Raw genomic sequence first — 25,461 nt, 5'->3', positions numbered from 1 at the left:
CCGGAAAGTGGGATCGAGACCCTTAGGAAAGGCAGCCGGGGGACGGGCTCCGAATGGCTCTCCGGAAAGGAAGAGCCCATTGCCTACGTCTTCTCTGGATCCACCGCCGCCCCTCTCCGGAGCTCCCGCCGTCTTTCCTGCCTTGAGTTGAGGCCGGAATCTTGACGGAAAAGAGGCGCTGTGTCTTTAAAGGGCTCTGCGCGGAGCTCCCAGCAGGAGGCGTACCTCTCTTTAGCTTGTCCGCCCGCCTCTGCTCGGCTGCCGCGGCTGCTGCTTTCAATTGAGCTCCGCGCGCTGCCTTTGCTTTTCAGTCCAGAGCCGGTCTGACTACAGCAGCTCCGCGACTTTTTTTGCGGAAGGACCGTCCCTTCCACCTGCCTTGCTTCTCCGAACGACCGACAAGGTAAGGGGACTTGCAGATTTGATCGCCCCCCCCCCCCAAATCCCCTAACAGGCTGCTATTGTGTGTGTGTGTGTTTTGTGCCTGTGTGTGTTTGTGTGTGTGTGTGTGTGTGTGAGAGAGAGAGAGACACAGACAGACAGAGACAGAGACAGAGAGACAGAGGGAGACAGACAGAGGGAGACAGACAGAGTGAATGAGTGAGTGAGTGAGTGAGAGAGAGGCGGAGATGGAGGGGGAGAGAAAAGGAGAGTGGGAAAGAGAGAGAAGGAGAGAGAGAGAGAGAGAGAGAGAGAGAGAGAGAGAGAGAGAGAGAGAGAGAGAGAGAGAGAGAGAGAGCACGAAGGAAGGCAATAACTATCAAGGGCGAACGAAAAGCACCCTAAAGCGATCGACGTGGGTGAAGACACCGGACCTCTGCGGACAGCTACCTTGCCCAGCGTTCTTGAAAGCAAATCCAGACGAGAGCGCAATGAAAGCGACCCGACCAGGCAAACTCTTTAAGCGAAAGCATCTTTCGCCTCCTAATAATAACAATAATTACCCCAACATCTTTTATTATTCGATCTATCTTATTTAGCAATGCTCTTCGTTCTCCTGCTCGCTCTCGCTCTCTCCCTCTCCTTCTGCAATCTTAAATCCACTTACAGGACTTGGAAACAACTTTAACAGCAGCAGCTGTGGCTCCTTTCCAAGTCAAGGCCAAGGCTGAGCAGTAACTTTGTTGTCACCATCCAGGCACCCGTCAATCTAAAACTCCCTTCCTTCCCCACCCTGCCTGTTGACAAGGGAACCCCACCGCCACCCCAAACTGGACCTTTGCTGTAGCCTCCCTCCGAGCTGCCCGCTAGTTTTGTAAAGCGGTAAGCCGGAGCGTTGGAAGCGAGGCAACGGGGCTCCGGAGTCGATCTCCGTCTGCTTCTTTCTTTCCCTTGCCCTCTCTCATCCAGAAGCTTTCTTCTCCATAGCAACAACTCTGTGTGTGTGTGTGTGTGTGTGTGTGTGTGTGTGTGTGTGTGTGTGTGTGTGTGTGAGAGAGAGAGAGAGAGAGAGAGAGAGAGAGAGAGAGAGAGAGAGAGAGAGAGAGAGAGAGAGAGAGAGAGAGAGAGAGAGAGAGAGAGAGAGAGAGAGAGAAGACTTGTTCTGTAGTCGCTAGATCTGGTTTGTTGGAAAGGTAGTTTTCGCGACCACATTCCGCTTCTCACTACAACCCCTGTTTGCAGTAGGATTGCTTGAAAGTGTGTGGGATGCAGCCTTTGTGCAAAAGTCAGAAAGACGCCGTCCTATCCGCCACCTGATCGGCAATCAGCTAAGCCATTCTTCTGGCACTGAACCCTCTTCTCAGCCCGACCTATCGCCAAGATACACCGAAGTTCTTGGACTGAATCCAATCGGACTCAGCCGTTTTAATACATTCCGGCTTATCTAGGAGTTATTGCTGCCAAGCGATCCTTATTCGGCTGTAAGCCAGGCATCTCTGTTTAATTGATTTCTAGATTAGGCTTTTAGCTTGGATAGATTGTGGTACACATTCAATCACCAAAACCAATAGTTTTTAAAAAATATATATATATTGTGTTTTATAATCTGGCACATTATTAAATAAACTAGGACTTAAGAAAGTGAAACCTATTTTATGGAATCTGACTCAGTTGTCATGCTTTTAAAGGATCCAGCAGTCTATGCCCAACAATGAAAATGCTAGTCAGAAGCTTCTTTGTGCAGCGGTCGGAACAATGAACCTTACAATGAAGTGTTGCATATATGTAAAATCTTTAGGAAAATAAGGATGGAGGAAAGCCTGAGTGTTGATTGAAAAGAAAGAAGGCAGGAAGGCAAGCAGGCTGACTTCAAGATAAGGTGGCAGGGGTGTAGGAGAAATGCATGGCTCAAATCACAAATATTTGCATTCCCATGGTTAAAAATCTTGCAAAGAATTGCATCGCGGTGATGGAGTCCTCCCCAAAAAAGTGCTGGAACAAGTAAATCTATCATCTCCTCAGCTCCTTAATTAGGATGCACAACTCTTAGGCAGCTAAAAATTAATTACCATCTTAAAATGCCATTAATCATGGGCTCAGCAGAAACGGAAAGACCGTGAATCTTTGGCTGAGCTAATAACAGGCAAAGGGGGGGAATCGATCATTTGTTTGGAGTGGAAAACAAGTGGATTCTGTGAGGTCCATGGGATGTTTTAAAGAAGCAGAATATCAACATTTATTTGAATACTTTGAACAGTCAACAGAAAGAAGGTGGCCTGGTTTACTTCTGTAAAGCTATGAAAAAGTCTCTGTCTACTTACAAGCAGAGTTTTGGAACATACAGAAGGTATCAACTATATATTAAGAAAGTACATCTCAAAATACTTTGGCCACAGCAAGATTTGAGGAAAGGGGCATCAAACAAAGGCCAGGAAAGGCTCGAAAGACTACCCACATCATTTATGTATATTGACTCAAGATTGTCTTATTTCAAGTCTCTCTACTGGGATTGAACTCCTAAGCTTTGTAGAGTGCACCTAGCTTCACAACTTTAAAGCCATCCTAGTTTTGTCAGATTATACTGGGAATAAATCCTAATGAATTCAATCTAATTAATTCTCAGTAGACATGCCATCAGTCTTGTTAAGTCCTTCCCAGATGGAGTCAATTTAACCTGTAGATGAAACAAATTTTTCAAGGTTTTTTGGGGAAGCATATGTATGCTTTCAAGAAAGCAAACTTGATGAATTGTTTTTTTCCCCTAGACCAATATGTGGTAGTGATGAGGAAAGTGCTGATGGGAGATAGTACCCAAAAATGATCTCTCAACATCATGCAACTCTAAAAGCTTGACGTAACATTATTGTCCAGCACAGACAATTTTGGATTGGCTTCATGCTTTTCACAGACCAGCCTTATATTCTTGATGTAGGCATTTCATTTCCATTTTACCTGCATACTTGGCTCAGGCAGGAAACAAATATGTTATTTGCTAGGCTTTAAATATTGAAGAAAAAGAGTACATCAAGTTGCCAATGGCACCCAAGCATGGAACTGAATATTTAAAGCTTCTCCTCTACTCACTGCAATTCAAAGAGCAGTGTCAAGGGCCACTTATCTGAAATACATGTATACGTATCTATAACAGACCTGCCATATCTGGATAAATAAATTAAAAACTAGTTATTTCAGAAAATTATCATTAATATGGTGCATTCCTCTTGAGGCATGTTCATTTAAAAAAAAACACCACATATTTAAATATTTTTTTTAAAAAAATAGGAATAATAATTGAGGAAAAGGTTTTGCATATAGAAGAAAACTCACAACCATTGCAAGTAATCATTTATAAGACTTGAACACCCTAAGCATGATAATTTTGCCCTGTAATTTAAGCAGCTCTAAATCTTGGGCAATCCTGATTTTTTTAAAATGAGAATTTGGGATTAGGGGATAATTTCACATTATGTTTGAATAAACAGTGTGAACTAGGTAATCAGAATCAGTAGTTAAACTATTTTGTTTCTTTTTGTATTAAAAAAAACCCTGATAGGGTGATTTTATTTTTACATTTTACAACATATTTTGCACTTATATACAGCATCCAGCAAGATCAAATGTGTGTCGCTCTCCATGGTACTGAAAAGAGAACCAATATTTAGTTACTAAAATTCTAGTTTAGCATAGTGGTAAGGCATCAGGCTAGAAACCAAGAGACTGAGTTTTAATCCCATCTTAGGCACAAAACCCAGGTGGGTGACCTTGTGCCAGTCACTTTATCTCAGCCCTGGGAAAGAGACAAGGGCAAACCACTTCTGAAAACCCTTACCAAGAAAATTGTAGGGATTTGTCCAGGAAGTCTCCAAAAATAGGACAGGATGAAAGAAGAAAAAGAAAAATCCAGCAAGTAGATTTGATGATATCTTTCTGATTCACAATCACCCAACAAAAGTTGAGAGTAAAGAGTATTGCAAAGTAAAAACAGATGCAATATCTCATGCCAAAATTCAGTTTCCTAGATAAAAGAATCTGGTGAGTCTTATAAAATAACAGCAAGCTGACTAGATAGAAAAACAAAGAAAATACAAAAATCCTAATGAAATTAATAACAGGATTCAAATCTAGCAGTGACTGTTAATAAATTTAAGTTACAACCTTTTTTTGAAAGGGAAGTCTTACAAATAAAAGAAATATATTTTCAAAACTATATTGTCTCCTCTAGAGACACCAAATTAGCATTATATTTATTCATTTTAATATAAGCTTGGTTTTACCTTGTATTACCTTGTATTTGTTTTTGATCTAAATTAAAGTATTATGAAATGAATAGTATATCCAATAGAGACAATCTCACACTGCAGTTTCATGGTAAAATATTTTAGTAGTGCCCTGAAGGGGTCGCTAGATCCCCTTCTTTTCATTGTTAATAACTCCCCCCTTCCATTGAATTGCCCGTTAGTCTGCAGAAGTAGCCATTCCTGATATTTACTTTTGACATCCCTGTAAGTTCCAAATTTTTAACAGTAAAAAAAATCCCAAGGTTATTTATTCCTTATTAATATATAAATTTCAGTTCAATTGCAGATATGATAAATACCTTAATAGTAGAAAGCTATTCTGATTTGTTTTCCCATAACACAAGCTTTAACAATCATAAATCTTAGTAATTTCATGACAAGGAGTAGCCTTACCCATCTTGACATCAAATCCTCTCAGCAGTATTCCTGGGGGATTATGGAAACTGTGGTTGCTTACATATGAAGGGTATCACATCAAGGAATTGCTTCATAACAAATTTGGTCTGAAATGGATGCATGAAAGGTGCAACCTATCATATTAACATCCAATTGTTATTCTCCTAGATGAATCAAATGAATCCCAGGTGATTTAGATAAAGCAAGGCACAAGAAAGAATAAGAAGAATCAGATTCTAAATTTCTTGGTGCTAGTTGGGCCTATCCCCCCTCCCCCATTCCACAGTCTTAATGAGAGATAGATTGTGACACTGTTGATGTGGTTCCGTGTCATCTTAATTTATAGAAAGTCTTTTGGATCTTCATCTGCATTAAAGTGGGGAGGGGAGCATTCCCAGACAGAATAAATCTCCATTCACTTTCATAGGACAGTAATGGAAGTTACCCATCTCTCTCTCCCTGATCCATAATCGTTCCTTAAGAATGAATGACAATGTCTTTCTATCAAGAAATGCAAAAAGATTTGTGTTCTCCACAAAATGTATTTTAATGAGTCCCCTTCTCCTCCACTCAATTTTTTTTAAAAAAAACTCAGTTGTATTTCCTATTTAAACATGATCCAAGTAAATATACTATATTGCCAAAAGTATTCGCTCACCCATCCAAATAATCAGAAGCAGTTGTGAGCGAATACTTTTGGCAATATAGTGTATGTCTTTAATCTTATAAGTGTGTGTGTGTGTGTGTGTGTGTGTGTGTGTGTGTGTGAGAGAGAGAGAGAGAGAGAGAGAGAGAGAGAGAGAGAGAGAGAAAGAGAGAGAGAAAGAGAGAGAGAAAGAGAGAGAGAAGGGGGAGAAGTAAAAAGAGAGATGAAAAGTTTCTCAGATTACTCTGTTCAGCTCTAGACAACAGGAATTCCTATTAAGTTTAAAGGCACCTAAGACTTCCAGATATCTCCATTATCTCCAGTAAGGACTTCACTAAGAACTACAAATGAGTGAACCTGGAGGATGTTTTTTAGGTTACATTTGCTACAGTTTATATGGTGTTTCTAGTCTTACCAAACGTAGTGGTTGTTACAAAGGTAGATAAAGGACATTAAAAACAGAACTTTTGTAATAGGGATATAAATGAGAACAGAGCTTAGGAATGTGGAAAAAAAACGTTTCCTTCAGTCTCTATTATTTCTGACAACAGCATGTAATCATATACAATATAGGTCTACATAAAGTAAGCTTCCTGGACTCAGTATATATAAGTTCCTTCCAGGTAGTCTGACATCAAATGACAGCTTTGGTTGTAGATAAGCATTTCATTCTGTCTGTCATTCTTCCTATGGGTTTATGTAAAATTAGTTGTGTGGATTGATTCAAGGAATGAATGGATACTTGTGAAAAGCAAATGCCTATTGGTTCGGGGTATACATTTGGAATCAACAGAAACGTCATTTTCCCCCAAGTCTTAAGAAAGGATGTTCTGTCACCCATCAGTCAGCGGTGACTTAATTTTGATGAAGCGGTCTTGTTTGCTCTTCATGCTAAACCCTGAAGCTGCTTCTATGGAAATCGATCCGCTCTCAGTTTCCAGACTTTGGGGTTGAAATTGACGCCCATCCCACGAAAACCAAATTGGAAGAGCAATGTTGAGAAGGGCCCAGCATGGGACTTCGGGCTCCAAACAGGTGAATCCGGGATGCAAACCTCCTTCCCCGTCAGTCACTTGACCCACACTTCCGCAGACTCCCTCGCCTCAGTTTCGGCTGCTTTAGCTGTTCCCGCTTAAAGTAGCCAATTTGCTCACCGCCCAGGAAAAACAACAACAGGTTATTGGAAGGATATCAACCAAACGCCAGGCACGTCACGACCGCCACGTTTCTTTCAAAAATGTAACACGGTTTACTCCCAAAAGGTTGGGTCGGCGATGGCCTCGGCTTGAATAAGAGAAACCGTGGGGGAGAAAGGCCGCCTTAGCTGGCGGCCTGAACACAAGGCGAGCTGTCTCCGTTTCTCACACTTCATCTTTGGCTGCGCGTCAGAAGCTGTGCGGCAGTTCAGTGGAAGGGAAACCCATCGGCCAAAGCGAGCGCCCGCCTCTTGCTCGGTGGCGGTTTCGCCCGCTCGGATCGCCTATTGATCTCTCTCTCTCTCTCTCTCTCGCCCCCCTCCTTTCGCTTTCCTCCTAGGTTCGCCCGGCTGGCCAAGGCGCCTGCAACCTCCGTCTTTGGATTTCTCCCGGATTCCTCTCTTCCCTCCTTCCGCTCCCGCTCGCCCGGCTACCATGGATGTCCCACCATTCCTTGCAGTCGAAGGCTGCTCCTTGGCGCAGTGAATGAAGAGCATGCAGGCTTGGCTGGCGGCGCTGGGAAGCGGAGAGTCCCTTGCCTCCGTTGTGACCATGCCGTGATCGCGTCTCAGGGCCAGGCACTTTTTACTACGGCTCCTCCTCGGCGCTTTACCCGACCGCGGGGGAAACCTGACGCTTGAAGCAAAGGGGGCCGGCGAGGGAAGCGGCGCGGGTGTGCGTAGGAAACACCATGAAGATTATTTCCCCGATTCTAACTCATCCAGTCTTCAGAGGCACCGCTCGGCTCCTGCTTTGCTTAATGTGGATTGGATATTCTCAAGGCACCACACATGTGTTGAGATTCGGTAAGGCGGCCGTTTATTCTCCTCCTCGCCCCCCTACTCGGTTTGCCTTTATGTTGTGTCTCCAGGATTTTGTCAGGGAAGGAAAGGGAGGTCGGAGGGAAGAGGAGAGGAAGCTACTTCCGGGCTAATCGGTATTTCGACTCTTCCCGGTTGCATTTAAGGCGCTCCTTTCCTTCCAGCGTCTGAGACTTCGAAGCCATGCGGCCAACGAGCCAAACAAGCCGAGGGAACCGCTAGAGCCAGGAGCGCCCGCCCCGCCAAGCCAGGCAGGGCGGGCTGGACTTCTCTTTAGCAAAGAAAAGCTGGCTTTTGTGGTTGTCTCTCTCCTCCCCCCCCCCCACCCCGGAGTTGCAGTAGGGTATATGCGAGCCTCCGTGTGCGTTTTTCGAAGTTGGCTCCTTCTGATTTGGCAGGATCAAAGTCATTGTCCGTCTGATACGAATCAGATGCTCCAAGCTTTAAATTCTCGACCGGACAGAAAGGTCCCACTCGCGCCGTTTCCTTGGTTCACAAGCAGTTCATCCAACGGGTCGATTGTTGGCGAACGGGATGTTCTGGAAACTCCTTAACGCTCGTACTTTCTTTCCCGCCCCAGTCCGCCTTATTCCTCCAAATTATCTGGGAAGGGTTCGTTGCCGATATATCGAGAGGGTGAAGCATGCATACCTTGAGCCGGGCAAGGGCATGGTTTAGGACGAAGTGTGCCTGAGATTACCACGGCAATCTAGACAACCCCCCCCCCCCCGGGTGGCAGAGAAAGACGGGAGATTTCTAAAGTGGGGCGGTAGGCAAGTTCTTTAGCAGCAGAGTACCTGGGTTGGGGACGTCAATACTGTGTCCTGAGTAGTCGCTCGAGTAGGCTCTTGAAGGTCAAAGTTTCTTCGAAAGGGGCTCTGGATGGCTGTGGTCAGCGGTAGTGTTGATCGTTGGATTTTTATTTTTATTTTTGGAGGGCACATCTCAGTCTTGACTTTTTCAAAGGAGCTTACATCTCCCTTTCTGTCCTGCATTCTTGAGAAACCTATCACCCCTTGCTATTTAATAAACATGGTGCAAACTCAGGCTTCGGAGGGTAGAGGAAGCAAATTAGAAAGTGTTGGGGAGGAAGGGTTCAAGGTCAGGCTTCTTGGCATCCCTGGGCAGTAAATCTATCCAAGAAAAGTTCGTCTGGCAGAAAGAGAAAGTTAAGATCGAAACAGCTGCTCCTAGATGAAGCCCATAGCTAAGCTAGGGTCAATTTGAATCATTCCAGATTGTCTGTCATTAGAACAATGAGAAATAAATAACAATTTAAGGCATGTTTGTCTTCCGAGCTTTCCCCTGCCACTGAAACAATTGCTTCCCGGTGAGCATCGACAGCTCTGCTTTGTATATGCATTGGCGCAAGATATATGGTTAAAAATTGAGGAAGGAACTTCCAGATGGGATCTGGGGAGAAGTGAGGATGCTCGAGTGGTCTTTATGTGCCAAGCTAGCTTATCCTCAGCTACCTTTCCCCCCTCTCTCTTCCTGGCCCTCTTCCAAGCCCCTGTCCCAATTCTTGTCGTGTTGCTGTTAGCAACCATCTTCAAGAATGCCTCCTCCTTTTGAATGAAGCACGAGGTAGTTCTGAAACACCTGTGGGGCAGGGCTGGCAGGGAACTGATCCGTAGCCTGCTGAAAGCACCAAGCAGATGAATGTTGCTTGTGACAGGAGCACTATCACTAAGTGTTGACTGAGCGCTGACATCCGCTGGGCTTTGGATGTCAATATTTTGCTTTCCCTGCAACTTTCACCAGAGAGGTTCTGTGGGGTTAATTAAAACTGCCCATGTGGGCAACTTCATCCCATTAGGCTTGTTTCAAGGAATAGTTTAGTGAAATGTTAATTGATCAGACAAAGAAGGTTTCGCTCCCTCCTTCTCCAAGCACTGGATTTTTGTTTGTTTGTTTGCAGGATGTCCCTTTCCCTTCTCCAGAATTGTCTGGTGGAGGATTGAGCTGGACAGGTTAAGTCTGTGTAACCCCCATGGGGCAATGGATCTGAAGTGCATCTTCATCCCATTTCTTCCGTTTCATCGGAATCAGATACCATTCTCATTCCACAAACTATGTTCTGGGTAAAAGAGATATGAATAAACAGCAATCAGAGCTTTATTCTGCCACAGAACATAGCTGAGGCAGAAAAGGTGAGAAATCTGGAGATTTCAGAGGTTTGCCTTTTCCCAGCGTAGTAGTTTTATCGATCTGAGGCAGCAAAACTAGGGATGCAAGGATGCGGAGGAGAGAGGGGACCCTGGTAATTGTCAGTTGTGCACATTGCCTGACTTCACCAGAGGATGTAAAAGAATTTGTTTAAGCATTGATGCATTGATGTGTGCATGTGTGTGCTGCAGGCACTGTGTGCTCAAACTTCAAAATAAGCACTCCCTTGGATTGTTGGAGTAGGAAACAACCATTGTAGGGAAATGAAAATGAATGAAATCCATCCAAACAATCAGAAGTTTCACTCTGACGGAATATCTAGCTAAAGGAAGAAAGCATCCTTTGAGCAGATAAGAGAACATGCCCAGACATTGGCTGTTTGCTCTTTCGGCTCTACTGAACTTGGAACATTGGGACTAAGGGTTCTCCAACCACCAGTCCCCCTCCTCTTTATTCTGTCCCTCCTCTTCCCCAACTCATCAAACATTCGTAAAACTGTTATCTCATTTTTTTCTTCAGGCGATCAAGGGAATATATGTTGTAGTTCTCCTCCCAATTTCCCCCAGCACAAGCCTAAGAAATATTGACTGGCCAAAAATCATCCAAAGGGTCTCTCTGTGGCTGTGGGCAGACTTGAATCTAATCCTGGAGCTTCTTAATTGTTCCATGACAGTAGCCTTCAGCTGGTATTTTTGGTCCTTGATTTAAAGTAATGGTTCTCAACCTGTGGTCCATGGGCCCCTGAGGGGGGCATAGTGTCAGCACAGGGGGTCCACGAAGGCTTGAAGAAATGTTATAATTTAAATCTTGAGTTAAGTCTTGGTGGTCTGTGATCTCTGGCCATAAAAGGTATTTAAAAAGGAGTCCAAGAAAAAGGTTGAGAACCACTGATCTGAAGCATAGTCAGTAAATAATTTTGTCCATTGCTTTCTTCCCCCGCCCCTCCAAGTTCCTTCTGGGCGACTCTGGGAATCTTTAACTATATTATGTGTAAATCAACACAGCTGTTGCCCATGCTTCTCCTGTTAACACTTGAACGTGAATGTGCATTTGTACAGTCAATGGAAAGTGGTGCTAGAAGAGAGCTACTATGATTGTGGTTATTTGGCATTAGATGCATGTAATAGTAAGTGTAGTGGTTTTGCAGCCTAGAAATGGTTGCCCTATGTTAGACAATAATAATTAATCCTGTGGGAGGGAGAGAGAAAAAAAGCGGGAGCGAGGAAGGGAGAGAAAGAGATATTAAGTCCAGTGTCCATCAAGGCCAGGGAAACAAAAACCAAATACAAATTCAGATTCTTGGCCAAGAAAACAGATAAGGTTTGGGCTGCTTATTGTTTCTCTAGCTTATTCTTTGCCCCCAACAAATATAAACATTTCTGATCTTTTTTGGGGGGAAATCCCTTCAATATAAGATTTAGAACACCATCCTGGTGGTTACATTCAGATCTGAAAGGGTCATTAAAGTGAGAGAAAAGCCCAAGGAAAGATTTATTGCAATGGGACAGTCCTAGGACCAGCAGAAGCAAAAGGATTGCTGTGGGAGTCTCAGTCTGGTCTCCCAGATATTCATTAAACAATCTGATGAAAGCTTCCAATCTTTAGATTCTTTCTTTAAGGGAAGGCAGGAGACAAACAAAAGCTAGCTAAATACTTGTAGGCCGTGCGCTTCAGTGGATGGTCCTTCATTTTGAAGACAGATTTGAGACTTCTTTCCACATCAATATATTGTTTGAATACATATTTATTTTATAATCACCATGGGAAAAAACAGTGCGAATGTACGTTGTGATATCATTTCAGAACCTGATAAAGTACAGGTTCTTTTGAGGTCCCCCCTCCCCAAAAATATCTAATACATTTATGTAGTTGCTCATCTCATTGGACTCCTGAAAGCTTTTATTTATTTATTTTCTTCTATGGAATTGTGTCTACAACCCTGTCATCTTATGAGATTTTCAGAAACTGCTTGGACAAGTTCTGGCAGGTTGTTTTTTTTTGGCAAGGCCAAAAAGTGGTTTGTCATTGCCCCCTTCTAGGGTGGAAAGAATGTGGTTATCCCAAAGTCACCCAGCTGGCTTTGTGTCAAGGCAGGAAGAACTCATCGCCTTCCAGTTTCTAGCCTGATGCCTTAACCACTATACCAGGAATACTCCCCTTTGCCAAATTACAAAAATAAATAAATAATAATTAAATAAACCATAAAAAATATAAGCTATGGGTGATTATACTGAGCCAATGGAAGCTTATTCCATTGTTTTGAATTTTCCTCTGTCAATTTGCACATCCATCTCTAAGCATCGATATGCACAATTCAGCTTCATACATTTATGACTTTTATGATTTCAATATTGAGGCTTTTTGCTAACCTTTTTAAAACTGGTGACATTTCCCTTTTGAAATCAGTTTTATGCCAATCCTAACTGCATAGTTACTTCCACACTTAAACGTGTGTAAGGTTTTCTTGCTGGTATGAGAATTTAAATATTTTAAGAAGCTGTTCATAATAGCGTCTGTGTGTACAATTGATCTATCAATCTTAAGAAAGTAATGATTAAATTTAGGCATGTCATCTGGTTAAAGAAATCATAATCAATGTATAAGTGCTATATTATATAACTTCTATTCAATTCATCTATTTGGATACATTTGCATATGAATAATAGCAGTGACATAAAAGTAGACAGGTTGGTTTCTTTGAGTTAAATTATATTCTTGCTGCTAAATAACTAGGATTTTGGAAGATGCATTCTATCTCCTAAGTGCATGATAGAACACAGATTTTCTAATTGTTCTTGTAATCTCTACTTTTCATAAACTCTAATATAATATTTTATTATAGCTGCTTCCAGAACAATATACAGAATATTATAGAAATTTTTGAATTAATTATTTCAAACATTTCAATATATATTTTTATAAAACCCTAAATTGATTGTACTCACAAATATCCACAATGGACCATAAAGAATGACTGCAAATACACTTTTCATTTCTTTATGGTATTTCTTTACAATTTCATAACAATGGCCTACAGGGACTGAGAGATATAAATTTGATACAAAGTTAATAAAAGGATATACAGCATAGAAATAAATTTCCTGAAAAGTGTGGAAAATAAGAAGTTACTACAGAAGGAATAAAAACTTGTAAATGTTTCTTTTGAAATTATGTCATAAGCAGCATTCTTCCTTTGGAACTATTAATCATAACTAATGATGTATCATATAGTGTAGAATCAAATACTTTGGAAATATAACACTAACCTTATCTTTACATGAATTTGCAATACATCATCATCATCTCTATGACAAAGAGCTTCAAGACAAGGGTTCTGCTATTCAGTATTTAGGTACATATTTCTCGTGAATTAACCATTTATTTTCCTTTGAAATTTCTTTGAGGCCCAGCTAAAACATGATGTATAGTCTGTCAGAGCTCACATACGGATTATCTTTAAAGCTGTGGCATATAATACTTGAATTGATCTTCACTATCATCTAAATTATCCTACATTCTTTACCTCTTAGAGTGAGTAGCATATAATGACATAAAATGCAGCATTTCTTCATTTTTCCCCCTTCTGCTGTTATCTTCTTTATGCTCCTTTGTTATCAAAACTATTCAAGGGTATTCAAATATATAATCATGGAAGCTAAGGGAGCAACATGCATTTATCATTTTTATATTTTGAACCAATTATTTATTAATATAGCCTCTGGTTTTTTTCTTATGGTTAAAATGCAACAAGCTCAGCGTATAATAAAAAAATAGAAAAAAATCATAACAAATAAATACAAAAGAATATGAAAACAATAAAATTGAAATACATAATTAAAACTAATTCAAGATTCAAATTGAAAAAAGATACATTTGTACTGAACAATAAGAGTAAAGGTAAGCTCTAGCTTCAAAGCAGATATGTCATACAAAGATTCAAGACCATATTAGTTGGAAACATGCAGAAGAGGCCCTCCTCCTGCAGTGGATAGACAATGGCTAGAATGATGATGATGTCCTACAAAGGTAAATCCAACCCTCATTCAAGGGTTGGATTCCCCAAAAAGGTAGGCGTGGCCAGGATAAAAGCCATTATTTATTTTAAAGTCAATCAAATTAAGATAGTTATTCCCCCAATTCACTTATCAAAAGTAAATTGAATATCAATGCTTTGGAAACACCTGGCCTGGAGGTTTAGATTTTGCATTCGTGCTTTGTGAGAGGGTAGATTAGAAGTTAGAGTGATAGATGGATTCAGTGGGTTGGATGCATAGCTGAGACTACTTCTTATGAACTCACCATTCCAAATGATCTGATTGGTTGTATCATTGGGTGTCAAGGCGCCAAGATCAATGAGATTCGCTAGATGTCTGAGGCGCAGATCAAAATTGCTATCCAGTGGACGGATCTACTGACAGGCAGGTTACTATAACTGGATGTGCAGCCAGCATCAGCCTGGCTCAATATCTAATTAATGTCAGCCTTTCTTTGGAGACTGGTGAATGGGAAGCAGCTAGGATAATGCCACCACCTCACTCATTACCAGAGGTGGGTTCCTACCAGTTCGCACCTATTCGGTAGAACCGGTTTGTCAAATCTACCGAACCGGTTAGGAGAGGTTCCACCAGTGGACCCAGAAAGCAGGCCACACCTACAGAAGAGGTTCCAAAATTTTTTGAAACCCACCACTGCTCATTACCCATTTCTGCCATTCATCTGTGTAGTTTCTGAGCAGTCAGAAATTCCAGGTTTTATCTAGTTTGTAAATTTTCAGTTCTACATACTTTAACCATTCCATTTCATGATTTTTTAAAATTGCAGCATTTTAATTCCTTTTCTCTGTTCGGCTGTTAAAATGTTGATTCATATTTTAGTTTAAGTTTCTTCCCCTTTCTTGGCTCATGAAGTTTTTTTTTTGTTATGTCATGAAATGTAAGAGTGGAATTAATACATTTCAGTTTAGTTCTGTAATGTCAGAAATTTTTCAAAAAAATAAAAAGATGGACTGGATTTTTTTCCCACTGTGAATAGGAAAAAAAAGAAGTTAGAGTAAAAGAACTTTCCTGCCTGGGTGTCAAGAGGCTTCTGTAGGCAGGATCATCTTCAGAAGGATTCTCTTTTAGGCTGTTAGGTCAAGAAACAAGATAACAATTTATCAAATAACAAGGGTTTACGAACTTAAAAAAATTAAAATCAGCACTTTTGACTGACTTCAATTGGTAAAGTAACATCTCGAGACTCATCTTTGCAGTAGCAAGGCTCTTGCATTTTGTCATACGGATTTTTCAAGGATGTCTGGTGTTTATATTTGCGTGTACATTTTTATGAATTCTGAACTTGCAGGCCTCTTGAGTCAAGCCTGCCTGATTACTCTTTTGGAAAATTATTATATAATTACAGGCATCTTGAGTAACAAAGGAACAAACTAGGCATAAAAGGATATTAACATTTTCATTTATGACTTTTGTTTTTGTTTGTACATGACCTTTAAACAATATGCCATTTTAGTGAATCTTCTGATAAGAGGAATTTAGTTACTGGAGACAGGGAGAACATTTATATCACAAACAAATATTCCTCTGGAGCAGCAAAGATTCTGGTTATGAAGTTGTGACAGCCATATTTGGAATCTGCTGTATTTTGGGGAGATTTAAATTTGATTACACACAAGGTAATGAATCTTGCTTTAGATCAGGGGTGTCAAACTCAAGGTTCATGGGCTGGTGGGCCAGTGCTTAGATCTGGCCCACGGGGCCACCCTGGAAACAGAGAAGGACTGGCTTGTGGTGCCTCTGCCAGCAAAAATTGAATTCAGGTGGGCTGCATGCATCCCCCTCAGGCTCTATTTTCAGTTGTGATGGCCTCCTGCAGCCCTTTGTCAACAAAAACAGAGCTCCTCGGGGATCCATTTTCACTGGCAGGGGGCTGCAGGAGGCCATTGTGGTTGAAAACGGAACCTCGGCGAATGACACTGAGCTGGCCAAACCCCCGGGCAACCCTCCTGGCTCCTGAGGTCAAACACAACCCTAATGCGGCCCTCAATGAAATCGAGTTTGATACCCCTGCTTTAGATTTTCACCCATATCTAGCCCTTCTTTAAAACTTTATAGTACTCTAAAGTTTATGGTTGAAATAATGGCACTCCATTATCCAATACATTCTGGGAGCGCTGGCAGCCAGTTAAGGGTGCTCATGCTTTTATAGGAAGGTTAAGAAATAGAGACTTTCATAGACAAGGTAGAAACTAAAGATCTTCAGTGTGACTTCTGCTAGAAGCAGCTAACTGAAGATTGTTGGAAAAAGTCTCTGGTTAGAATATCAGAAGTGACAACAAACAATGTGATCTAATCATTACTGAAGGTGCATTGCTATTGCTTTTCTCGGGGTAGGTAAAAGAAATCAGAAATGAAAATGGCCACGCAGACAGCTAGAATTAAATCTCACCTTCTATTCTACCTTTGATGATGGGAAATAAAACCCAGCGAGGGTTTTAGAATAGAATGGCCTGCATGATATTCTTGCTAATGGCGATGTAATGATATAGTATTGACAGCTGGATGGTTGCTTTTACAAAGCCATTATTATAGGTACAGGGAGCGAAAACGGCTGGTATTGGGACTGTCTGTGTGCTTTCTGTGGTCTTTTCCTGAATAGTAATAGTGTCTTTTACTTGAATGTGCCCACAGCAGGGACTTCGAGTCAGATTTCTTTACAAAGATTTGCTCTCAGTCCAGAAAAAGGATTCTTGCTGGTTCTTGCAGTCAATCCCCTGCATAGGAAAATAAAGTCAAGCTGAATTATGTATTAACACATTAAACTTCAATAAATCATCACTACCCACTCACTATTTTTCTGCAGGTGTTTAAACTGTGCTCGGAGATATTTGTAGAGTAGGAGCTAATTTTGACCTTTTGATTTAGGGATGATGTAGAAAAGCTGCTTAGGGGTCACAGTGGGAAGCCCAGACCCACCCACCTCTATTTGGTTACCAGGAACCAGGGGGAAATTTCATACGCTAAAGGCAAGGGCTGCAAGAAGGTAGAGAATAAGGCTTTAATAGTAAAATGCTAGAAGCAAAAAGAGGGAAAGAGAGAGAGAGAGAAAATGAGCAAGACATTTGGAGGAAACTGGAGGTTAAGAGTCCCCTGAAGGAAGGAAAGGGATGTAGAGCATGGTTATTGACTGGTCCAGATTAAAGAGCAGAGAGGAAGATTTCAATTTGATAACGTCATAGCCCTTCCTGTTTTTCTTTGCTGCATGTGCCAACTATTTTGTAAGGTAATTAAATTGGCTGATTGAAGTCACAGTGGTCATGGGGCGATAAAGACCATTTGGATTTAATGGAATTTAAAAACAACAGTGCTCCATGCACAACTCTTACTGAACGAGAATTTTAATGATCCATTCAGGGTGCTGACTAAATAGAATGTCCTGGAACAAGTTTAATTGAAAGGGCAAACCTGATTAGATGTATGCTGTCTTTATGACCAGAGATAGGGAAATTAACATGATCCTTTTAAAATGACTCATTAATACATTATCAAGTTTTAAGGCAGGTCAAATGAAGAGTCTCATATGTAAAAAAAAAATCTTTGGGGAGCCTTACTCATACATTTCAAGTCAAGTCAATTTTTATGAAAGAATATCCTGCTGGTTATAAATACAACAGTTTTATTTTTAGCACCTGTATTTATTTTTTGCCTGTATTCTGAATTCAATTAACACTACCTGTGCAAATGTGAGCAATAATGAATGATGTGCTTTCTCCTTTAGAGATAAAGGAGGAAGTCTAATTTTTCTATTTAAGTTTAGTATTTTTGTTCCTTAAATGTCTGATAATGATATATTGTTAGATGCCTGCTCAGAACTAAAAATAAATAACTAGATGGTGGGGTGTCTACACACACTTTTGATTTAAAGACTCCATAACACCAAATGTGGTATTATCATGTGTGCTGGGATATCAGAGAAAATATAATGCATAACAATATATAGTCATATTTCCATAGCTGGAGAATAAAAAAAGGCTGGCTGAATAAAAGCACAGCCATTATTTTGTTCTTCCAAATTTATACTCATTGATTTGGATCAAGATTTTAGATATATCATTCTTGTCACAATGCAGCTTATATTTCCATATGTAGACACAGACTTATGATACAGATATAATATACACCTATACGTTCATATTGTGCAGCAATGTATCGCAAATGTCAGAAGTGATGCTTAAACACGACAGCTCTTTAAATACTTCTAGTTCACCAATATTAAGGGAAGATGATAACTTTCTTTTAATGGATAGAACACAGCTTTTGAAGTCACACAGAAGCAAATAGTGCTCCCAACAGTGGCTGCAATGGTTCTCACCCATCATTAGACAAGTTGCTGCATTTTGCATCAGCCGTAGCTTCTGAATAAGCTTCAAGAGAAGCCCCATAAAGAGTGAGTTATAGGAACCATGAGTTACAGTGTCAATATGTTTTGTTCTAATATTAGCCACAAATGGTGCACGAGACAAAATCTGTAGGCCATGATTTTCACATGTTGAAATTCTTGTTGAAATTCAACAAGAATTTCAAGTCCAGACATAGAGGAAAAAAAGGAACCATAATAGCTGGACCATTTATATTTTAGGGAAACATTATGTTCTTCCCTCTACAGGAGATACTTTATTGAATATTATGCATTAAATATGAAATTGCTGAAATCATCAAATCTACTAGTATGTATAAAGTGATAGGGAGTGGTATATAAGTCTAAGTGCTGTTATTACTACTCAAATTGCTCTTTAATATTTGTCCATAGACTGTAAGAAAGGTATTCTTGACTCCATTTATTTTTCTTTAAAAACAACTCCAAAGACTGAAGCTTTACATGGATGTTCCTTCAGTAAAGTGCTCTGACTAATAATGAAATGTATGTCCCAAAATTAACTATTAAGTAATTATAAAAATGAAATATGGATTCTCCTGAATAGGAGAAAAAACTTCCACATCCAGAAATCAATATTCTTATCTTAATTACTGCACAACATTATTGAAGTACTTAGCAATGTCTAAACTGGAATGGAATTTAAAAATGTGCAGTGAGTACTCAGAACACATTTCTCCCCATTTGTTATCTACACTTTGGAAGATATCTACAGAGAATGATGGCTCTGTTCTTTTCTCTCCTGCTCAGTGATCCTACCTTTGTAAGAAGGAGGGTTTGGGTGTTTTATCATTCCCTTGTATAGACAAGTTCTAGGAATGGAGAAACTCAGTTTAGTTTGCAAAGATGTAAAACTTTTTCGCAATTCCTACAAAGATTAAAGTCATGAAAGATGCAGAATTCCATTTGAGTTTTCTTGCAGTGTTGACTATGATAAATGCACACCATTTTTTAAAGTTTTGGTTATCACAGCTGATAGAATCCTCAAGTCCTGGCCACTGCTGCCAGTTGCCTGGTGCATCCCTCCCTGATGGCTATGGAATGTTTACCCTCCCCAGCCTGCCACCAATTGCTTGTTGCCCAAATGGTTGGTGGCTTCTGGTTCTGTGAGGTCAAAGGCCACAGTCAAACGGTGTCTGGGCAAATGGGCAGGGATGAAGAGCAAGGGGTGGAGGGCCAGAGGGCCATTGGCCATGGAGCATCACTGGGGGAGGGGCAGCAGACGAGGAAAACATGCTGCGAATCAGCTGAGGCAGGTGGCTGCGGTTGAAGGGGGCATGGCCAATGGTGGGCACCTAAACATCCCATTCCACCTTCAACTGCATACCTACTTTTCATTGGGTATGTATCATTTGCATGGAACCAAAGAGAAACAGGAACATTTTTCAAGGTTGAATTTTCTGGGGATCTTCTCTCTGCTGGAAAGCTTATATATTTTGACTGGGCTAAGATTGCCAGCTGGATGACTTTGGGCCAATCACTCTCTCTCAACCCAACCCTAACCCAACCCATGTCACAGGATTGTTATTATGGAGAAAATAGGAAGAGGAAGGTGTTGGATATGTTTGAAGACTAGTGCTTCTAGTATCTGTGCTACTATAAATAGTAAATAAAATAGAATTATTCCATGAGAAATAGCTTTGATTGCAAGAGAGTAATTATGATTTTAATGTATTAAAAGAAGGAACTTGTTGGTGCATAAAGGGAATATTTAGGTCCATTATTTCCATCATTATGGAGCCATGGTGACACAGTGGTTAGAGTGTGGTCTTTTCAGCATCTAGGTGAGATGGATTTTTTTTTCTATGTTTAATGTTGGATGTATTTGATATTTGGGTCATTAATTTTTCTTTTTTGTACATATTTTTCTTTTTTTGTTACTATTGGGTGTATGTTTTTTCCTTGTTTTGTATTCATTCCCACTGATAAAATATCATAAATATATAATAAAAAATAAAACTAAAATAAAGCTCTGTTTAAAAGAAGAAGCAAATTGCTGCAAGACATTTTAGCTTAAACAAACTGCCTATCACACAGAATGTCCTGAATCCTTTTCTTGTCATGACTCAGAATTTATTCAGTATAGCTCACCAAAGGTGAGAAAGTTGGTGGGGGTGAGAAAGAGGGGCGGGGCAAAGAACGTGGGAGGAGAGCGTGAAAGATCACAAAACTGATTGAAAAATATATGGAAAACTGTTTTATTTCTTTGTGGATTTTAGACCTGCTTACTATACTCATACACTGAACTGAGTAATGTTAACAGAGCTGCTAGCAATGCACAGGCATCAGTGGTGGGTTTCAATTTTTTTAAGAACCTATTCTAAAAAACCTATTCACTCCCTATGTGGGAGTGGCTCGGTGGTCATGTGACGGGTGGGAGTGGCCTGGCGATCATGCGCCCGGATTGGAGTGGCTTGGCAGTTATATGACCGGGTGGGAGTGGCTAACTTGATGTCACTCACCAGGAGATGTCACGGATTGGGTAAAATGTAGTGAAGCTCACAACGCTCTTGCTTAGCAACCAAAATTTTGAGCTCAATTGTAGTCATAAGACAAGGACTATCTCTGCCTTTCTCTGCATGGCAGCCTTGTCCTAGTAAACTCCTCCTTTCTGGCAATTTTCCTCTCTGTTAGAGGCACCAAAATAATCCAGACAATGTAAGGTTTCCTGCTGCAGCAGGGGGTTGGACTAGATGACCACCAAGTAGACTTCTATCCCTAAATTGCTGTGCTGTTTTTCTTTGTTTCTGCTAACAAAGAAACCTACCTGAGGCTCATTCCACATTCCTCCCAGATAGAGATAATGAGATAATGACCCTAAAGAAAGTTTGGCTTTATTCACAAGCAGGGTATCATCCAAACCCTTTTAATAACACAAAGCCCATATTGCACAAACCCCAAAACTTCAAAAATATAAAACCATATAACATATAACCATATAACCAATTTGTTATTCCCTGCACCTTGCAGTTTAAAAGCATAAGCATTAGGACTTGTGGACTTCAACTCCCAGAATTCCACAGCCAGGCATGCTCAGTTCCAATTTAGAGTGACAGCATTTGTTTTTCTCCTTTGCGAAAGAAGTTTCCTTCTTTCTTTTTCTTTTTCTTCTCCCTTCCCCTCCTTCTTCCCTCTCTCCCTCCCTCCCCGCTCTCTCAAACATGCACACACAGAGAACTTGGATTGGATTATCTCTCCTACCCCCTTCCCCCCTCTCACATATACACACAAGTTGGATTGAATATATCTCCCAATGTCTTGAAAGCAGCTCCTCTGCCATACCCCCACCACATTCCCCTGCTGCCTTGCCAAAACACCTCCCCCATTGCAAATGCAGCATCCTGTCTGAGTGGGAAATGCCTGGAATGCAATAAAGCCCACCCACTCACGTCCTGATGGCAGGCTGGGATTTGAGGAGAGGCAGAGAAGCCAGAGGGGAGCCAATTGGAGCCTTCCAAAAGAATGGGGCTCTCCCTCCCCAGCCTAGTTTGATTGCAAGTGGAGCATTTCTCCCCCTCCCCACACACAGCTGGATAAAGCTATGTAAAAATCCAGCCCCACTTCACTGATTACAGGTTTGAAAAGGCAATGTGGCTCCGCCTGCAATCAAACTATACTTGGGGAGGGAGAGCACGAGTGAGCACTGAGGAGACCACAGAAGGAGGCAGGAAGCCAGGCAAGGAGCCATGCTGTAGCACACACACTTTCCCCCAGCCCCGTTCTTTCTGATCAGCTCCCCTCTGGCTTCTCTGCCTCTCCTCCTACCCCAGCCTGCCAACAGGAGGTGAGTGGGTGGCATTTCCCACCCAGACAGAATTTGCTGCATTTACAATGGAGGAGATGTTTGGCAAAGGCAGCGGGGGGACTGGGGGGGATGGCAGAGGAGCTGTTTTCAAGCCATTGGGAGAGATATCCAATACAACTTCTGTGTGTGTGCATGCCCAGCTTCACTGACTGCAGGCTGCATCAAACTACACAAGGGAGGGAGGGAGCGAGGGAGAGAGCTTGAGCAAGCCAGGGTCCTTCCCTCCAGCCTTTGCCTAAAGCCCTGCACTGCACCAGGAGGATGAAGTTTGAATCTTTCCCCCTCCAACCCAGGCGTACCTTTTCCAGCTGCTTCAGAGAGGGCTTCAACACCTCTCTTGCCTCGGGTCCTCTGAAGAAGCCCCGCCTTCACTTCCTTCTCTTTGAGAAGTGCCTTGCAAACGAGGGCAGTGCAGGGGAGTCTACCGGTACGGGGGTGTGGCCACGCCTCTGTGGAACAGGTATGCAAAAGCACGGCAAATTTCTGGCAGCGGTATGCCCGTAGTGGTGCATACCGGTCAGAACCCACCTCTGACAGGCGTGTAATTATAAGAATTGAATTGTAGCATCCTTCACTTTTAACCTTTCATTTAACAATAGTTTAAAGTTACAATAACCTCAGAAAAAGTGTCTTATGACAAGTACTCACAATTACTACCTTTGTATTGCCCTCGGGGTCCCGTGATTACAATTTGGATCCTTTGCAATTGTTTTCACATGTATGATCAGTTGCAGCATCCTGCAGTCATGCAAGCATAATTTATAGTTTCGTTTTGCCAATTTATGGTAAAAATGCTCATGGGAGAATCTGGATTTTCTTAATGTCCATGTAGATTCACTTAACAATTGCTGTAAAAGTGATTTTGAAAAATTGGATCTGACTTAACTTTTATGACCACAACAACCTATGATAAAAACCATGGTTCCAATTGTGGTCATAAATCAAGGACAATCTGTATCTGAAAGATACTCTGAAGAACTAGCATACTAACTTAAATAGTATGATGTAGTAGAATTTCGACTGTAAATAACCCGACTCATACCGACTCAGCAATTAAGATACATTAACTGGCTTTGGATCACTTATCATCTGTTGGTTTAAACCGTCCCCTTGGGGAGTCATTATATATGTAAAAGTTGAAGAAAGAGGGCAGTATTGATGCTGTTTTGAGTTCATAGAGAGAAAATTGGACTAACAAAGTTTAAAACCAAAGCAAGCCAAAGAACAACTTAAAATTATTCTGCATTGTTCCAAATGATTTCTTGGTTTCCCTAAAATCTATCACACTTTTAAAGCTTATAATCTTGGTTTTAGTGCATAATTCAGTGGTGGGATTCAAATAATTTAACAACCGGTTCTGTGTCCTAATGATTTCTTCCAACAACCAGTTCAACAAACTGCTCAGAAAGTTAACAACCAGTTCTCCTGAAGTGGTGCGGACTGGCTGAATCCCATCACTAAAATGACCAATAGGACCTTCTATTATACATCTTATCATGAATATTACAGATTCTCAAGTGTTTTGATGAAGGAGGATTAATAATAGCAATAGCACTTAGATTTATATACCACTTCATAGTGCTTTATAGTCCTTCTACCCGGGGTGGGTTCCGGGAGCCACTACTGCCAGTTCGCTCATGGTTGTGCAGCGGGCGTGCATGTGCAATTCAAAAAAATGCTTCTGCACATGTGCAGAACCCCAAAAAAGATGGGAGAACTGGTTCAGGGGCGTGGCAGGCCTGGATCGCTGCTGGTTCCAATGACCCAGGCTACCAAATTACTGCTGGTTTGGCCGAAGTGGGCCAAACCGGTAGGAACCCACCTCTGCTCTCTACGCAGTCTCTCTACGCAGTTTACAGAGTCAGCATATTTTCCCCAACAATCCTGGTCCTCATTTTACCAACCTCAGAAGAATGGAAGACTGAGTCAACCTTGAGCTGGTGAGAATCGAACTGCCAAACTTCAGGCAGTTGGTAGGCAGCAGAAGTAGCCTGCAGCACCACACCCTAACCACTGTGTCACCACGGCTCCATAATGATGGAAATCATGGGCCTAAATATTCCCTTTATGCACCAACGCTCCTTTTAATGCATTAAAATCATAATTATTCTCTTGCAATCAAAACTATTTCTCATGGAATAATTCTATTTTATTTACTATTTATAGTAGCACAGACATCTATAGAATGTATGCTTAATTTGCTCCTGTAAACTTTTTGCTCATCTCAGCAACTGAAATGCTTATTCTTATCCTTCCTCCACTAGAAATCCTACATAAATTCTAAGAACAAGGTCAAATATTGCATAAATCATCCATTCTCCCACCTGCCCATTACTTTTCTTAATCAAGACCAATCTCATGACTCTTGGGAAGACTTGTTTATAGCATCTTATTTCTTCAATTTTGATCTGGTTTTACAAATTTTCCTTCAAATTAGTTCAGTTTATTGATCTTCAGTTTATTGGTCTTATCATAACGGGATGTGTCTTTTGTTGCCTGTTCAGTTTCTGCACGTGTGCATAAAATCTCAGATAGAATATGAATTGAAAAACAAGAATTTCCTACAATATCCCTCTTATTGGGTAAACTGGAAGCTCCATTCTGCCCAATTAAAGCTACTGGGTCATTCCCAAGGGTGATTGCACATACAGGTTGTCCTCACTTACTGACTGCCTTGTTTAATGACTTTTCAAGGTTACCACATTAAAAAAAAAGATTTGCAACTAATTCTTGCATTTATAACTGCCATAATGTCCCATGATCCTGTGATTGCCATTTGTGTGCTTCCCAACTGGCTTGTGACAAGCAGAGTTAATGGAGAAGGAAGAAATAAAATTGTAAGTTGAGGTCACATGATGTTTTATTTAATAACTAGATGGGAAGTGATATCATAAGTCCATCATGGCGATATGATTTTCTGCTTAGCAGCCATGGTGCTTAACAGTACAGTTGCTGATCCCAACTGTGGTATTCAGTGAGGACCAGAGGTGGGTTCCTACCAGTTCGCACCTATTCGGTAGAAACGGTTCGTCAAATCTACCGGACCGGTTAGAAGAGGTTCCACCAGTGGACCCGGAAAGCAGGCCACACCTACAGAAGAGGTTCCAAATATTTTTGAAACCCACCACTGCTGAAGGGTTAGGGGTGCAAGGATCTTGTAACTTGACAGCTTTAAGACTTGCATGCTTCAATGCCAGAGTTCCTGAGCCAACGTGACTGGAGGAGGAATTCTGGGAGTTGAAGTCCACAAGTCTTAAAGCTGTCAGGTTTGAAGATCCCTAGTTTTTTTTCTTTAAAGGGTTAGGGGTGCAAGGATCGT

At 41.2% G+C, this 25,461-nt stretch overlaps 1 protein-coding gene across 3 annotated transcripts in view; it reads left to right on the top strand.

Annotated features, from left to right (window-relative positions):
• Nucleotides 1–278: 278 nt before the first annotated feature.
• The window catches only part of GRIK2 (glutamate ionotropic receptor kainate type subunit 2), a 513,484-nt gene continuing 488,301 nt past the window's right edge, over nucleotides 279–25,461 (top strand). For 2 of the 3 annotated variants that reach the window (XM_087718717.1, XM_087718715.1), the window contains exons 1-2: nucleotides 279–403; nucleotides 7,258–7,723. In XM_087718717.1, the coding sequence (XP_087574843.1) occupies nucleotides 7,609–7,723 (115 nt within the window). In that variant the 5' untranslated portion in view covers nucleotides 279–403; nucleotides 7,258–7,608. Of the gene's footprint in view, nucleotides 404–6,156; nucleotides 7,724–25,461 lie in introns of those variants that run through there. The other variant, XM_087718716.1, reaches the window with a different exon arrangement.

The sequence above is a fragment of the Thamnophis sirtalis genome, unplaced genomic scaffold (genome assembly GCF_051295495.1).
Source record: "Thamnophis sirtalis isolate CommonGarterSnake01/CBP01778 unplaced genomic scaffold, rThaSir2_p1.2 scaffold_6, whole genome shotgun sequence".
Classification (NCBI taxonomy): Eukaryota; Metazoa; Chordata; class Lepidosauria; order Squamata; family Natricidae; genus Thamnophis; species Thamnophis sirtalis.
Note: the sequence above shows the minus strand (reverse complement) of the source record. Positions and strands in the feature narration are given on the sequence as shown.